Consider the following 15,797-nt stretch of genomic DNA (forward strand, 5'->3'; position numbering starts at 1 on the left):
GCGAGAATATCAGACACTAGGGGGCAGCAAAGACTGTCTGCAACGTGCTGGTTGTTGGCACAGCACCTCTCTTAAGGCTGGTATGAGCGGATGAGGCAGTGCCACAGTCTGCACGGTGACCGCAACATAATTTCCGTCATAGGGGCTGGTCTTGAATGCCGGCAGCACTCGAAAATCATAACAATGCAGGAGCTCTGCTCAGTGACACAAGTATAACCCGACCATTCATTGGCCAGAGGAAGAGTAGCAGGCAGTCAGAAAGATTGTGATTCCTCACTATAGGATTATAAAGACACAATACAAATACAACTACATTGGTAAGGGAACACCATATACCTGGGTAGGTTTTTGCATCAGTAATATCATTTTTTCATTTATTTTTTATTTTATTTTTTATTCTCATTTGAAATCTAGTTCAGTTTTAGTTTTTGGTGTTTCATTGTTTTTATTTTAAAGATGTATATATTTAGTTATTATATATTTTAGGTTTTACTAATATTATGGATAGACAGACAGTTGTAGACTAACTATTGCAAAATGTCACGTTGTAGTGCTATTGACTATTTCTATGATTAAAGTACATTGCAAGAGGCTCAAAGATAAATTATTACTTTAGCTAAGTATTAAAAATGGTAACAGAGAGTTCTCGATATTTGTTTTTACTTTATTTCAGTAAGTTTTGGAAGCAATATTTATAGTTTTCATTCATTTAAAAAATGTATTATTGTATATTATTTTATTTCAGATTGTGAAAATGATTTTGGCTATTTTCTTATTTAATTAAGATTCTAATTTTATCACAGTATCCATACTGCATTTCAGAAATGAGACTAGCAGCTTTGCTCTGCAATGCCCCCCCAGGCCGGAGGTCAAAGTACACAGCTGCCTGGTGTGTTGGCATTAAGTACGAACATTCAGGATCGCGGACGGTCCAGCACGGGAGTGCATGCATAACGGCACAGCCATGTCCCCAGGGAGTATGAACCAGGCCTATTTCTTCTTCTTTGGTATCCCTGACACACATACACACATGTTTGTACTCATATCTTTGTGGGGAATCTACATTAATTTCTATGGGGAAAAAAACGAATCCCAACAATGACAACCTTAACCCCTACCCAGCCCTAACCTTAACCATAAGCAACCAAACAAAATACGAATTTAGTCCCCACAATGTAATAGATACGTGACCCACATTCACACCCACACCCCCTGCCATACCCCTCCCTCACCGCCCTACTGCCCGCAGAGTGCATCTCAGCCACAACATCCTCTGCTCATGATGCCAAATACCCCCTGACAGGCTGCCCACTGGCATGACTGCTGCCAGGCTCGTTTTTTCAGGGAATGAGAAGGACGCTTAATCTCTGAAACTGACACATTAGCAGGGATGATCCGTCGGAGTGCATATCGGATCTATAGCGCACATGCCATTCTAACAGGCCATATTCCCTATAAGAAAACAAAACACACAGACGATTACTTGCACTGTGGTGTTGCTCACATTGTTCACAGCTGTTTAGGCAAGATGTGTTTCGCAGAGATGTGACACAGATTTGTAGTTTAAGCTTGATTCACAGGGGATTTAGGAGTTCAGTCTGCCAACTGTCACACCGCAAACCCAGAATGATTCCAGCAGTTAGCAGTAGATGGCAGCACTGTTTGCTTTTCACGGCCATCCTAACCCTACCTTACACGTTTACAACAATATAAATGTTAGAAATTGAGAGGACAAAAAAATCTGATCCTATCCTATCCCACTTTTTTTTTTTACTTACACAACAATAAAAATACTAAAAAGACTAAATTTGAGTCAATACGGCTCACAGTATGTTCCGAGTATTTCTGCATCTCTGTTATAAGAATCATTAAACAGCCTCCCGTGAAGGTCCGGCCCTTTATAAGCATCAAGCTTGCAAGGCAGACAGACCGAAAGAGAAGCCCCCGCCCAGCCTCTGTCCCCCAGGAGCCCAGGGTCAGCCACAGGCCCATCCTGAGGACCCAGGCAGCCCATCAGCAGCTGCATTGCTGCTGTCCATAAACATCTTCATCTTCATATCCAAAACTCCTCTCGAATTCATCTAAAAATACTGAGGTCACTGAAAGCCTTTTTGCTTTTAGAATGAAGAAGAGGTGGAAATGTACACATGTATACATTGTTATACGTGTCATTTTTTTACTTTTCATTTTGCATTGATTCATAGGCAAATGTGCAGATTTCCTGGGGTAGCATCCCTAGCGCCAGGGGGTGTGGCCAGAAGGCACTGACGAGGAGAGCGATTAGCTTCCACGCCGCACGCAGCTACTGTCCTGGATATCTCGTGTGGGCTATGAGGAGGTGATCATGCAACCCCATAGCAGAGCGGCCAATCAGATCGCTGTCATGTTACAGCGTCACCTCTTGTATTACCAGGAGTCTCATCTGCGACAGGGCGCTTATTAAGCAGAGCCGGCTGGCCGGCTCACATGTCAGGATTCTATCCCACGTACAGCCCCAAAGCATATAACGAGAGCCGGCCTAGCAGAGTAGTGACCGTGCAAAGAGCAGGACGCACACGGTCACACGAGTGACAGCTCACACAAGTATAACGCTGCAATGGCAAGCTGCATGGCGGAGCCTGACTTAGCCTTTACCCACACGGCTGTCACCGGGCACACCAAAGCCCCCCCACTTGCCGTCCAAACCTGCGGTGCACGATCCGCAAATGACAACCTGCAGCCAAATAATCAAACATTAGCTGTTGGTGTGCTACAAGTCTAAAAAGCATCGCTGTACAGCCCAGGAGGAAACAGAGCAGTCGTTCTAATCTGAGAGCCACGCGACCTCTTACACAGATTTAACGGACATGGAGCCAGCGGCACGTTCCAGGAGGAGAGAGTCAGTTTGTTTAGAGAGCGAGTATTTTCAAAGCTCTCGTCTTTAAATAGAAGTGCTGCCTCCTTAGAAACAGGCTGGTGACACAAACGCACAGGGGTCTGGCGGTTGCTTGTGACAACATGCTTGTATTTGAAATCGCCGGTAGCAAACAGTGAAATGGCAGACGAAGGCAGGGCAGTGGGTGACTTTCTCACTTAGATCCCCCTTAAAACCTCCAGCTACTTCATCACCCTCTGTGGCCTTATAAAAGCGGGGATTCGCATCGCTGTGTAATGCAGGCATTCTGGGAAGGGTTCCAGCGCTAAATACGGCAGGTGCCTAAGGAGACTCCCTCACACCACGGCACTCCAAGGAGCATCTGCTCCTACCTGCCACACTGGGTCCCAAAACACGTGTTCAGAGGAAGCATTGGATGGCTATACAGTATACCACACACAAGCACACTGGTATAGAGGTATAATGATACGAAGCATACAAGAGTATAGCAGAATACCATATAGAGGTACAGCAGTACTGTATATAGATAGTACACAAAGTTTTACAATATATACCATACACACACACACACACATATATATATATACACACATACATACATACATACACAGATTTAGTGGTACAGCTCTATTCCATACAGGCATAGCAGCATAGAATGCAGCACCATAACAGCATACAGCTATAGATCTTATGCTGCAAGGTTAAGCAGCGTAAGACAGAGGCAGATAGCAATCCATCTGCAAACTGGCATGATGCTGAAACTGATCTCTGACCTGCGTATCTCCTCCTGTCGCACTCCTCTTCCCTGGGGCCCCATCGCCCTCACGCTCAGGCCCCTGAGGTGATTTCAGGGGGATCTGGCTGGAATAGGTGGGCTTGACACCGCCCAGCTTGAGGGCACAGGGCTGCAGGGCAGCAACCTGGGCGGGAAGCTGCAGGATGGGCACGGCACTGTGCACAGGTTTGGGCAGCCCCGACTTCATCTTGGAGGCCACCAGAATGGCCGGCATCTTCTTCTGCCGCTTTCTCAGACGCCCGGCGGAGAGGGAGGCAGGCAGGCAGCCTGTGGGACGAGTGAGCGAGCGAGAGAGAGAGCTGAAGAGCGCCTGATAGGCAGGAACGCTCTGATGGGGAGGAGCGAGTTGAGTGGGTCTGTGCACATACGTGCACATGAGAGGCTCTCCGTCAGGAAAGCACGTGCACACAGTGCACCGGCCCCCCTGTCCACCTCGCACTAATTAAAGCAGGCGGCAGCTACGGAAAAATCCCTCTGCCTCCCTCTCCAGGAGCCAGCAGCTGAAAATGGCCCTGGGTGTCTCCTCATGAAGAGGAGGTGGGGCCCTGCGGTCTTCCCTCATCTGCCATACACACCTTCCCAGTTCATTATTCCCCATCCCCCCATTACCGCTCAGAAGAAGCCCGGCAGCAAACGCAGGGGGCTACCGATGCAACAACAACCACAGATTAGGACTCTCTGCCTTCAACAATAGCCAGTCAACTGATATAATTTGGGGACATTAATGACTTTGGACAGGAGCCTAAGGAGACAATGCCCCCTCTTCCTCCTACACGGACATGGCAGATGAGGTAGATCAGCTGAGTGATGGTCATTCTTTCCTCCCACGAGCAAGAAAACCGCAGTGTTCAAGTCCCATAACTTCACTGTGCCTCAAAGCAACAGCAGAGCCGCAGGTGATGGTCTGACACGCTGGTTTACTGGGTCTCAAGTCCGATTACGCCGCTTCGCTGAGTCTCCTCACAGGTCAAACATGCCGCTTTGCTGGGCTGCAGGTCTGACTCGCTGCTTTTCTGGGTCGCACGTCTGATTCTGCTGCTTTTCTGGGCCTCAGGTCCAATTACGCTGCATTGCTGGATCTCAACGCAGCTCTGACAGGCCGCTTTGCTGGATCTCTGTGCAGGTCTGATGTGCCGCTTTGCTGGATCTCAGCGCAGCTCTGACATGCCGCTTTGCTGGGTCTCTGTGCATGTCTGACATGCCGCTTTACCGGGTCTCTGTGCAGGTCTGACATGCCGCTTTACTGTGTCTCAGCGCAGCTCTGACATGCCGCTTTGCTGGGTCTCTGTGCATGTCTGACATGCCGCTTTACCGGGTCTCTGTGCAGGTCTGACATGCCGCTTTACTGTGTCACAGCGCAGCTCTGACATGCTGCTTTGCTGGGTCTCTGTGCAGGTCTGACATGCCGCTTTGCTGTGTCTCAGCGCAGCTCTGACATTCCGCTTTGCTGGGTCTCAGCGCAGCTCTGACATGCCGCTTTGCTGGGTCTCTGTGCAGGTCTGATGTGGCGCTTTACTGGGTCTCAGCGCAGCTCTGACATGCCGCTTTGCTGGGTCTCAGCGCAGCTCTGACATGCCGCTTTGCTGGGTCTCAGCGCAGCTCTGACATGCCGCTTTGCTGGGTCTCTGTGCAGGGTTGACAGTCGCTTTGCTGTGTCTCAGCGCAGCTCTGACATGCCGCTTTGCTGGGTCTCTGTGCAGGGTTGACAGCCGCTTTGCTAGGCTGCAGGTCTTATTATGCTGCTTTTCTGGGTCTCAGGTCTGATTATGCTGCTGTGCTGGGTCCCTGCACAGGTCTGACGTGCCGCTTTGCCAGTCCAATGCTAGCTGTGGCAGATGTGCGCACACAGAGACACTCACACACTCCATAATGAACTCATGTTCGCCATCTCTGGCAGAGTTGAGACTAATAAGAAACGTGGCTGCAGCCACAAACTGTGCTACTCCAGCTGCCCACAGTCTCTGAGGGAGGGAGGCGTGCAGACGGGAGGGGGGGCTGGACACAGATCCCGCAGTGAGGAGGGGCCTCTCCCTGGGCCCGGCCTGCAGGCAGTGCTGCAGCACAGCGTCGGCTCTGGTGCCCCCCCCCTCCTAGATACATCACTGAGAGACGCCCAGGCATGTTGTGCCAACAAAAATCCTTGGAAACGATTAGAGGGCTTTTAAACATTCATGGTGTTTAACCAGCCGAAATACACACACGTAAAAGAGCTGAAAATAGATGAAAATTAAGAGCTGGTGTTCTGCTTTGAGGCATGACAGTTACCTCAGCGATTAATAGGCAGATGGACACTCAGTCCCAGGCTGCCTCACATCTGGGTCCCTGAAGACAGTCACTTAGCGTTAGGCACCAAGGCACATTTTAGCCCAGGAAGGCTGCCTAGCTTTTGCTCCAGCAATAATCCAGTTTACTGCATTCTAGACTAACAGACGTCCCCATATAAATCTGATTAGGGTGTATGCAAAAACGATGACATGAGGAAAACCTGCCATCAGACCAATTACTGTAATTACTGTAATTCCATTGAAATGCTAATCGATGCATGCTTCACCGGGCAGGAGTGCAGGGGTGTGTACCCCACCTAGCTCACACTGTGGCAGTGTGCTCCGTCTCCACGCCCCTCCTGCACAGCACACCAGAAAGCAGCTCATTGCATCACGGCAGTGGATTCACACGGCACAGGCAGGCTCCGCTCCTTCTAAGGCCCCCACAGCAATAAGCTCAGGCTCTATGCCATTCTTTTTGCCCTGCACATACAGGCCAATCTAAGAGCGGCCACCTGGATGCCCATAGGACAGAACAGGCAAGCAGAGATAATCCCTGTGTCCTCCCATGCAGCCAGTGGTCCAGTTCTGCTTTCCCTGCTCCCACTGGTCTCAAAATCCCAGCCACCATCCCAGCCCAATGCACTGCGATGAAAGTACTTTGCACTTCAATCTTGCATTATATTATCTAGTGGAACCAAATAACTGCATAATTAATACACACAACTATACTCACACATCCTGTAATTCAGAGTAAAAATATATTTTATGCTTTTTCGATGCGAATATATTTTAAGAATGTTAGCATATCAAATGCTGTTTTTTAATGATCAATCTACTAAATATTTATGTCAAGTGTGTCATCCATCCTCCACAGAGAAAGAAAGAAGTCCCCATGACAACAGGAATCTTTATCTAGCGTTGCCATGGCGTATGTCACACACAAATCCACCCCGTTTGGCAAAGTCACTGGCTTTCATTTGCCTTTGAATTCGAATGACAGTAACTCAGCATTAGTTGCATTTGGATATTAAAGTGGACACATTCCTTATGGAGCTATTTATACCCGGCATGCATTCATTAGCTCTGAGTTGTGTTTTCCATCCCGGTATCCCTGTATGACAGAGAGGCAAGAGCAGCAAAGTGTTTCCAAGTCATTCATCCTGAGTGAGCAACATTAGACTCTAGCCTTTGTGACTGCAATCTGAACAGATTTCTCTGATATTATTTCAAAGCACAAGTGTGCTGCTGAGAATCTATAGAGACATCTGCCAAATTAATTTAAGTCAGGCACAAGGTCGCGAAGCAAATAAAGGCAAATTTCAGTCACAGCCCAGCCTGGTGGGTTCGTTATGGTGTGACACTGGTCTGATCCACACCCAATGTGCTTTGCTCGATGGTACCACTCCGGCCTGGGAACCCAGCATATCACAACATAGCAGGATAGAAGCCACGTGAAACACGACTAATGAATCACTAGGACCCCACAGACAGAAGATAAAGTCTGTCCCCAACTTATGACACGCACAAAACAACCAACAGTTTAAAAATAAAAAATCAGACGACCATATACCCAGGAGCACTACGCTAACCACATGGGAACGTATTGTACTGTATGGCAACGCGACCATCCGGCCTCAGACGGGTCTCATCCTCACACCTAACAGTCAGTGCCATTATCCTTTTTCAGCATACATCCATTTCAACATATGACCTATTTCTCAGAATGGAACCCAGTCGTAAATTGGGAACAGTCTGTATACATAACCATGTGCACTTTACTTCACTTAAAGTCACAGCAAAGTAATAGACCTTCTTTACAGGAAGATAAGTAAAGCAGCAGAGGTCTTGAGCTAAATCTGATCTGATCTGCGCAGGGGGCTTTTAGCACAGAGGAGCAAGGATTCCCCTATTTTAAGCCATAGACATGCCCAGCTTGGGATTCCCCTTTAGCTGCAGAAGGCCATGGGGGATGGGTCCACTGCTACTCCATCTAGGAAGGCCTATTTCACAGGCCTTCATTCTGAGTAGAGAGTACTGCATACCAGTGGGACAGCAATATACCATCTGCAGATTCTCAGAGGTGGGGAGCCTTTACTAAGAAACACGGTGCAAGCTCAGTTTCATTTAGCAGACACTGATCTCCACTGCAACACAGAAGTGAGGGTCAGAAAGTGGGCCCAGCAGCTGTCTCCAGAGTAAAGCTGCGCCGAAGCTGGGTTTACTGGCCTGCCTGATCAGTAAAAAAACGAATAAAAAAAGAAATGTAGGTAAAGTTTTATGTTTAACTCCCATGAAAATTGCAATAAAATTCAACAGCTACATCCACACCTGCACGCAAAATTGAGCATTACCTTCATCAAGAAATGCCAACAGATACTTAAAGAAACAAAGAACTGATTGAAGAAGGAACCAGCAAAGGATCAGGGCGTCTTGGCCCCAGGGATGACAGAGAGCACTGCCTTTAGCAGCCCCAGGCCCAGGATATGGCTGGGGTGGGGTGGCGGGTGGGGGCTCTTCACGTGGGACATTAGTTATGGCGTTTAGTGACAGGCAGGCAGACACAGAGATGAAGCTGTCTGACAGTCAGTGCTGAATGTAACCCCATGTGCTCTCAGAGATCACAGGCAAAACACTGAGTGGATGACGCCTCAGGCAAAGCGGCACGGAGCGAAATGCGCACAAACTGATTTGTAAATGAGAAGAGGATACATCATAATGCAAATTACTTGAACCAAAAAGCAGGAAGCATCATTCATCAACAATTACAATGCTTTCATTTAGCATCAGCATACAGTGAGCTGTCTGCCCATTGAAGGCGTTGATCCTCCACACAGTATACAAACACCACAATTAATTAATCTTGTCTGATGTCATCTGGTGACTTACTGTGCCGCCACAGGCATTTTTCTACTCCTGTGGCAAGTGATAGAGGAACTGCAGTAACTGCAGGAAACTGTTTTTTTTTTTTTGCTAAATGCAAGACTTAATTAATGCAATGGGTACTGATAACAGTATTAGAAGGAAATTAAGTCTTGCTGGTACAGATTGTATCAGGGATTATTGGAGCAACCAGGAACAGCTCAGCTGAAATGAGCAATTAGTGAGGAATGGGGAGCTGCTGGATGGGCATCGTAGGACAAGCCCCCTTCCCTTTGACGTGAGCGCTGTACGATGCTTCCCATTGTGATGCTTCAGGTGACTGAAGTTATTTTAAAACATATTTTATCAGCAAGGTATCAGAGCTGATGACCTCAATAATACTCTGAATGGGACAGGTACCCAGGCCTCTGTGGTCAGTGCCCCCACCTGTATAAGACCTACTGACTCCCAGTCCCAGCTCCCCCTAGTGTGACGTGACTCTACTGCCTTCAATAAGACACTGGGCCTTAACTATGCACATAAATCTGTGATGATGATAAAGAAAATTACTGTGCAAACCCCAGCCATAGCATATGTGATAGCATGTACAGTAAGGCCTGCTTTCATTAACAAAGACTGCATAATTAATGTGCAATAATTAGGATACTTTATCCATTTGCCATCAGTTAAGCAGCCCTCCTCAGGAAACAAGGAAAAAATTACCATGCTTCAGGCCATAATTAGAGCGCCAAACCATGCTTTACCTCTTAACTATGAAGGAAGCTGGATGTTTACATTTAAAAAAAAAACTCATTTTAAACCAGAGCAGTAACCAAAGATAATGGAAATTTTCAATAAAGAAGTACGAAAAGGGCGGAATAGGGAAAGCAAGATTTAGTTATCTAGCAGGAAATACATTAATTTATTAAAATGCAAATCCACAGCCTGATCAATGGATCAGAAAATCATTGAAATTCCTTCTATAATGTAAGCGCCATAAATGATCTTCTTCATCCCATATTCGCTTTTAGTGAACACAGTAGTTTTGCTCCCGCTGGTGCCTCCCTTGAGTAGAAATTAACCTGAGTAATGTGTGTTGTTGGGGCAGAACCTGGGCTCTGGGTTTAAGAAGCTGACTTGTAAGGGAGTGTGGTTTTCTGGGTCAAAATTATACATACAGGCTCAAATATACAAATACACCCCCTCTAATATTTGGTGAAATGTCCCTTAGCAATCTGTACCTCGACCACATAAGTGTGTGTGTGTGTGTATATATATATATATAACCTAGCCCATATGGTTCTTGAATTCAGAAAAGAAATAAAAATGAGCACTGCAATGTGTTTGATTTATACAAAGAATGTGTCTCTTACTTCACTGGTAGTTCATAAAGAATGTGATCAGTATTCGAAATGACCCTGCATCCTGAAACCTACTGTATCGTGTCCTTGTCTTGTGATATGTATTGTATCCTAAGGTTACTGGTAATACCCATCCCTACTGTGAATTAGGTAGCCCAAGGTCCAGGAGACTGTGGGGCATCAAGCTGCATGGTCCTGAGCTCATTCCCCAAACTGAGAGGCTGGAACCTTATGAGCTCACTGCACCTCTCTCCTAACACTCTGAGCTCCTTTCTCTGCCCCCCTTTAACCCTAATGAGCCTCCCCTCACCTGTCTCTTACGTACTCTACGTCCCCTTCTTTGCTGTGTCCTATACAGTCTTGGCCGTGTACCATTATCATAAGTCAGTACTGTAAGTACTGTAGGATCATAAACATATCATCGCTGTCTTATGGAAAACAGGTACCTCCAAATACCAGATTTTTCAGGAGCATGGAAAAAATGAATTTTCTCTGAAACTAATAAAGAAAAAGAAAAACCTAAAACAATTAAATGAGACAAATAAAAAAAGTATTCACACAGCAGTTAGTGAATGGTTAAGTATACTTTGGGGTTAATTTGACTAAACATACCGCGCTCTATTTTGATGATCTAACGAAAAGCATAAAATGCAAAGCGCAACTAACATTTATGGGTGTGTCCGAATCACGGTGCAGCACCTGTGTGAAGTTGCCCCCCCCCCATATGTTTCAGATTTCAACCAAACTGGTCTCAATCGTATGTGCCGCGTTTGTGCCGGATTGTGCCATTAAAATTTTTGTTTGTGCTATTGCATAAAATGTGCTAATTTGTTCAGAAGAGATCCATCCATCCATCCATCACTGTAACTGCTTAATCCCAACTGGGGTGGTGGGGGGGGGGACCAAAGCCTATCCTGGGAACAATGGGTGCAGAAGGGAACCAACCCTGGCCAGTTGCCAACACACTGCAGGATGCACACACAAATCAACCTGCCCTGCATGCTTGTGGACTGTAGGAGGAAACTGGAGCCCCCGGCAGAAACAGACGTGAACACAGGGAGAGCGTGTAAACTCCACAGAGAAAGGAACTGGGACTGAACCCAGGACCTTCTTGCTGTGAGGCAGCAGTGCTAACCACTGCACCACCGGGCCACCCCCAGAAGAGATCCAAATTCATTAAATGAAAATTTCAAAGAACCCTGCAACATGCTTTTGTAATCTAAATGGTTCATTTTCCTCCAGAAAATCAAATTAATTTACGATAACAACACTGATCCCAACAAGCCCAATACGCACAAACACACACACAGGTATCGCCAATCAACATAGAATAAGCCCAGATTGTCCTCTTATGAAACTCTTCTTCAATTGACTCCCACTCCACATTGTCATCCACGAGTATATCAGTCACCTCTGTCTGTGAAGTGCTCTGTTCTGTCTCTTACCAAGAATCAACTGAGGCTGTAGTAAGGTTTTTCATTTACATAAAAACCACACCCTTTTGTTTTCTGACAGGTGCTATACTATGTAAACATTTTACTTTTTCTGTCTGGAGATACAGGCCTGACAGAGAGAAACATGTTTTGTTTTCTTTTCAAAGATTTTCGACCTCAAACCTGACTGGGCTTCCATGGCAACAGAAAAATGTATTACACTAAAAATAGCTTTAAAGCAGTCTAAGATCTACTACAGTAAATGAGTAGTCAAAACTCACCCCAAAGTAGGGCTGTTGCAATTAGTATTCGATGATGTTGACGCTGAAAATGTGTATTTTTAAAAAATTATTTTTATTAAATTGCCTTTATGATTTCTAAAGCTCTTTAATGTTTTTCTTCAATAGCACTACGTAATTATGAGAGTAGTTCAAATTGTCACAAAACAAAAAGGTGGTTTGTACACTATGCAAAGTTCAATACCATACCACAGTGGCACAAGCGCTATGCACAAGGAATAACACACAGGCGCTTTCTGGATGATGGGTTGCCAGGATAGGAAAAGCACTGTAAGCTTTGTCTATTCTTGTTTATAAAATTTCATTTAGAATGGAGAGCTTTTTAATATCTTTTGTCCTTGTAGCTGCTAAATACGGTGATTATTAAAGCCATACGTTGTCTGCCTGCTACCATAGAATTTTCTATAAATGGTGAAATATGGTGGTCCTCAACACCATTTACACAAAAGGGTGCAGGGAGTTTATAGTGAAAACCACGCCAGGGCCAACAAGGCTGAGTAAGTCATGGACAGATGATACTTTATCTGCATTTCAGATGTTTATTTCAAGGCCAGTGGAAGATATAATTACAGAAATGACAAAGCTGGAGGGGAAGAGGAGGTTTGACAGCGACTTACAAGAGATCAATCACAGTGAGTTTAGTGCCTACCTCAGGTTAGTAATTCTTCAGTCTTCAGATCTAAAGGAGAAACTGCTGTTAGTCTGAGGGATTCCATCACAGGAAGGCCGATTTTTCCTGCAATTATGTCCTGAAGATGTTCTGTGCTCTCAGCAACATTGCAATTTTGACAATCATGAAACACGAGATTCATGGAGAAAGACGGATAAACCGGCAGCCATGAGAGACATTCAGGGCATCTGGGTAGAGCAGCTGCCTTGTTTGTACAACCCCAGCCATGACATACCCGAGGATGACCAGGTGATTCCATTCAATGGTAACTAACTTATGTTCTTTATTACTTATTTTTTAAAGTAGTTAAACCTTTGTGAACTACTGAAGGAACAGAAAATGAATATCACAAAAGGTGAAATACTGATGTGAAGACAAACCCGGATCGTTTGCAATGACTACACCCGCTTGCACGATCCAATTCAGCTGCTTCATTTTAGTTCTAATTGCCAGTAGTATAAAACCAGGTAAAGGGTGCAGTCGTTGAGGGGTTTTGCCTTGTTATGCTGAGCAGTTTGTCAGGCCTGTTCTTCCCTGTTTGCTTGTGTTTCCTCCTGTGTGCATGTTCTCCCAGATCCTGTCACCCAAGCTGATCCCGACCTCCATCTCGGTGTGCTAGAGGGTCCTCCTTCCCCTGCATCATCACGAATGTAAACCGGTTCCTTCACTCCCCTGCACAGATTATCTAGCTTTACAATATCTGCTCTGAACCCTCACTTTGATTCCCATCCTGTGATTTGGCTTCCTGGTTGCACCACATTCGGGTACCCTGTTCCTTCTGTGTCCCATTACAATTGGGTACCCTGTTCCCGCTGTGTCCTGTTACAATTGATCTCATATTTATGCATCGTAAATGAATCGTAACACATCTTTTATCTCAAGTAGCTACTATATTTGTTCATGATTTGTATTTGAGTAGCAACTGAGTTACTAAGTTACTAAAGAGCCATATTGTAAAGTGTTATCAATAAATTTCATTTTTCTAAAATATTTAGCAAATTGGTTTATTTGATACCAAATACGTGTTGTCTTTATGTGCTCTTGCAGATTGCTGTCTATTCCGGCAGTACATGCATAAAGGATCCAGAAAGTATTAAATTATGGCTGGGTCTCAGCACGCAATCCAGTTACGCCTGGAAAGTCCAACTGCACACTGGTAAACCGGCTGACTGATCAAGAAAAAAGAACCAGTCCATGACCGCTGTAATGGATTTAACCCAAGGGCTCGGTGGTCACAACACAACCTGTAACAATTTTTTCACGTCTTTTGAGCTTGGGAAAGAGCTCGTCAAAGAGAAACTAACAATGCTGGGCACTGTGTACAGGCCCAAAACAAGCCTGAGCTGCAGTCTGCTCTACTGCCAGTGAAAGACAAAGCAGTGTTCTCATCTAAATTTGTTTTACCTGTGATACAGCTGTTGTTTCCAATATATCTTACTGTGTAATATATATCTTCCAATATAACATACTGGTTATAAGTACCACCCATGATAGTGCTCATGTGAGTGGCAGGGTGAAGACAAAACTTCAGATGGTACTAGACTGCAAAAATTTTAAAGAAGAGGTTGTTAGAACATCCTTGATAAGGTCACTGCAGCTCACAGTTGCAAGAGGAAAATGGCATGCTGGCCCCTTCACCATTTGTTTTTAATGTGGCTGACATTGCCAGTCTTATTTAGAGGTAGGTAAATCCATCATGGAAGGCAGATGAAAATAATGTGAGACTGCAGTTTCTGGAGGAGTTGGGGAAAGCCCTTATCACTCCTTCAAGGCAGCAGAGGCCACGCTTACTAGCCTGACTGGTGAGGGCGGCGAAAACAATGGCCTCTGCATCCACCTCCTCAACAATGCAATATGCGCAAAAGGGGCGTGGACCACAAGACAAGCATTATGTGCTCTGAGGGAAATATGTTTGCAAACAGCAGCTTGTTGTGTTTTGTTGTGCTTGCAAAAAATAAATGCATGTCATTTGTTTTTAGTTTTTAGTGTTTATAATAACATATAGTAATGATAGAGTGCATGGTGGTGCTATAGTTAGCACTGTTGCCTCACACATTTGGGACCACGGTTCTATTCTCTACTATGGCTCCAGTTATGTGGAATGTGCATGTTCTCCCTGTGTCATCATGGGGTTTCCCCTGGGTTCTCCGGTTTCCCCTCACAGTCCAAAAACATGCTCAGGCTAATTGGAGTTGACAAATTGCCTGTGGGTGTGAAAGGTGTGTGAATGTGCCCTGTAATGGGTTGGTGCCCCATCCTGGGTTGTTCCCTGCTTTGTGTCTGTAGCCTCCAGCATAGACACTGGGCTCCCTGTGACTCTGAATTGGACAAGCAGTTTCATAAAATGGTTGGGTGGATAGTAATGATGATGATGATGATGATGATGATGATGATAGTAACCTCCATATAATGATTATACAACAACAATAATTGTAGTGCTGATGGGACAGCTCTGCATAGCGGGGCTAATTAACATATCCCAGCATGCTCCATCGGTACTGTAAATAGTCCCTTTGTGTATTATTGTAAAGACTTGTGCTGTATTCCCTATTATCCCGTGTATCCTTGTCTATGTCATATATGAACCCTGTCCAATCCTCGTGTATCTTTAGCCATTGTGTATACTGCCCACTCTGTGTGTGCCTTACTGTCTGATCTCCCTGCATTTCCTTGTTATGTGTATCAGTGATTGTTCAGTGTCTATGTTAGTTCTTCTAAGGGCTTTAATGAAAGGGTGTTTTTCACCCTTAAATAAGCCTCTTTGTCTCTTGCTGCCAATGCAATGTTTTGGTCTGCCAAACTGTACAATAATAACATTAATATAGCAAATTGCATAGTTTGATTGCATGATTATTTCTCTTGTTAAAAGATTGCAACAGGTCTAAATATTTCTATGCAGTGGCACAGAGAATCAGTATAGTAAAATATGAAGAATTCAAAAGTACAATAATGGCAAAGAACAACACCGTGGCAAATCACTGACAGCAAAAATGCATACGTACAGTTTGAATGTCATTAATATAATTGTTTTAATTTCCAAGCATGTGCTTTGTGGCTTTCATAATTATTCTTAGTGTTTATATTCATATTCATAATCCAATTTTATTACTCAATATTAAATAAACTTGTCACCGTTCAAAACCCATTAAATATTCCCCCATCCATCATTGCCTCCAGGCCCTGGTGATAACGCACAGTCTGGGTGAGGTCTTCACTGTTCAGTGCTGCAGGGAGGTG

At 45.0% G+C, this 15,797-nt stretch overlaps 1 protein-coding gene across 5 annotated transcripts in view; it reads right to left on the minus strand.

The window, feature by feature from the left end:
- Window positions 1-15,797, minus strand: part of nav2a (neuron navigator 2a) — a 169,140-nt gene that overhangs the window by 92,708 nt on the left and 60,635 nt on the right. For 3 of the 5 annotated variants that reach the window (XM_023817430.2, XM_072718113.1, XM_072718112.1), the window contains exon 1: window positions 3,649-3,959. The exons of 1 other annotated variant lie outside the window; for it this stretch is intronic. In XM_023817430.2, the coding sequence (XP_023673198.2) occupies window positions 3,649-3,885 (237 nt within the window). In that variant the 5' untranslated portion in view covers window positions 3,886-3,959. Of the gene's footprint in view, window positions 1-3,648; window positions 3,961-15,797 lie in introns of those variants that run through there. One more of the 5 variants, XM_023817415.2, reaches the window with a different exon arrangement.

This window comes from Paramormyrops kingsleyae, chromosome 11 (genome assembly GCF_048594095.1).
Source record: "Paramormyrops kingsleyae isolate MSU_618 chromosome 11, PKINGS_0.4, whole genome shotgun sequence".
Classification (NCBI taxonomy): Eukaryota; Metazoa; Chordata; class Actinopteri; order Osteoglossiformes; family Mormyridae; genus Paramormyrops; species Paramormyrops kingsleyae.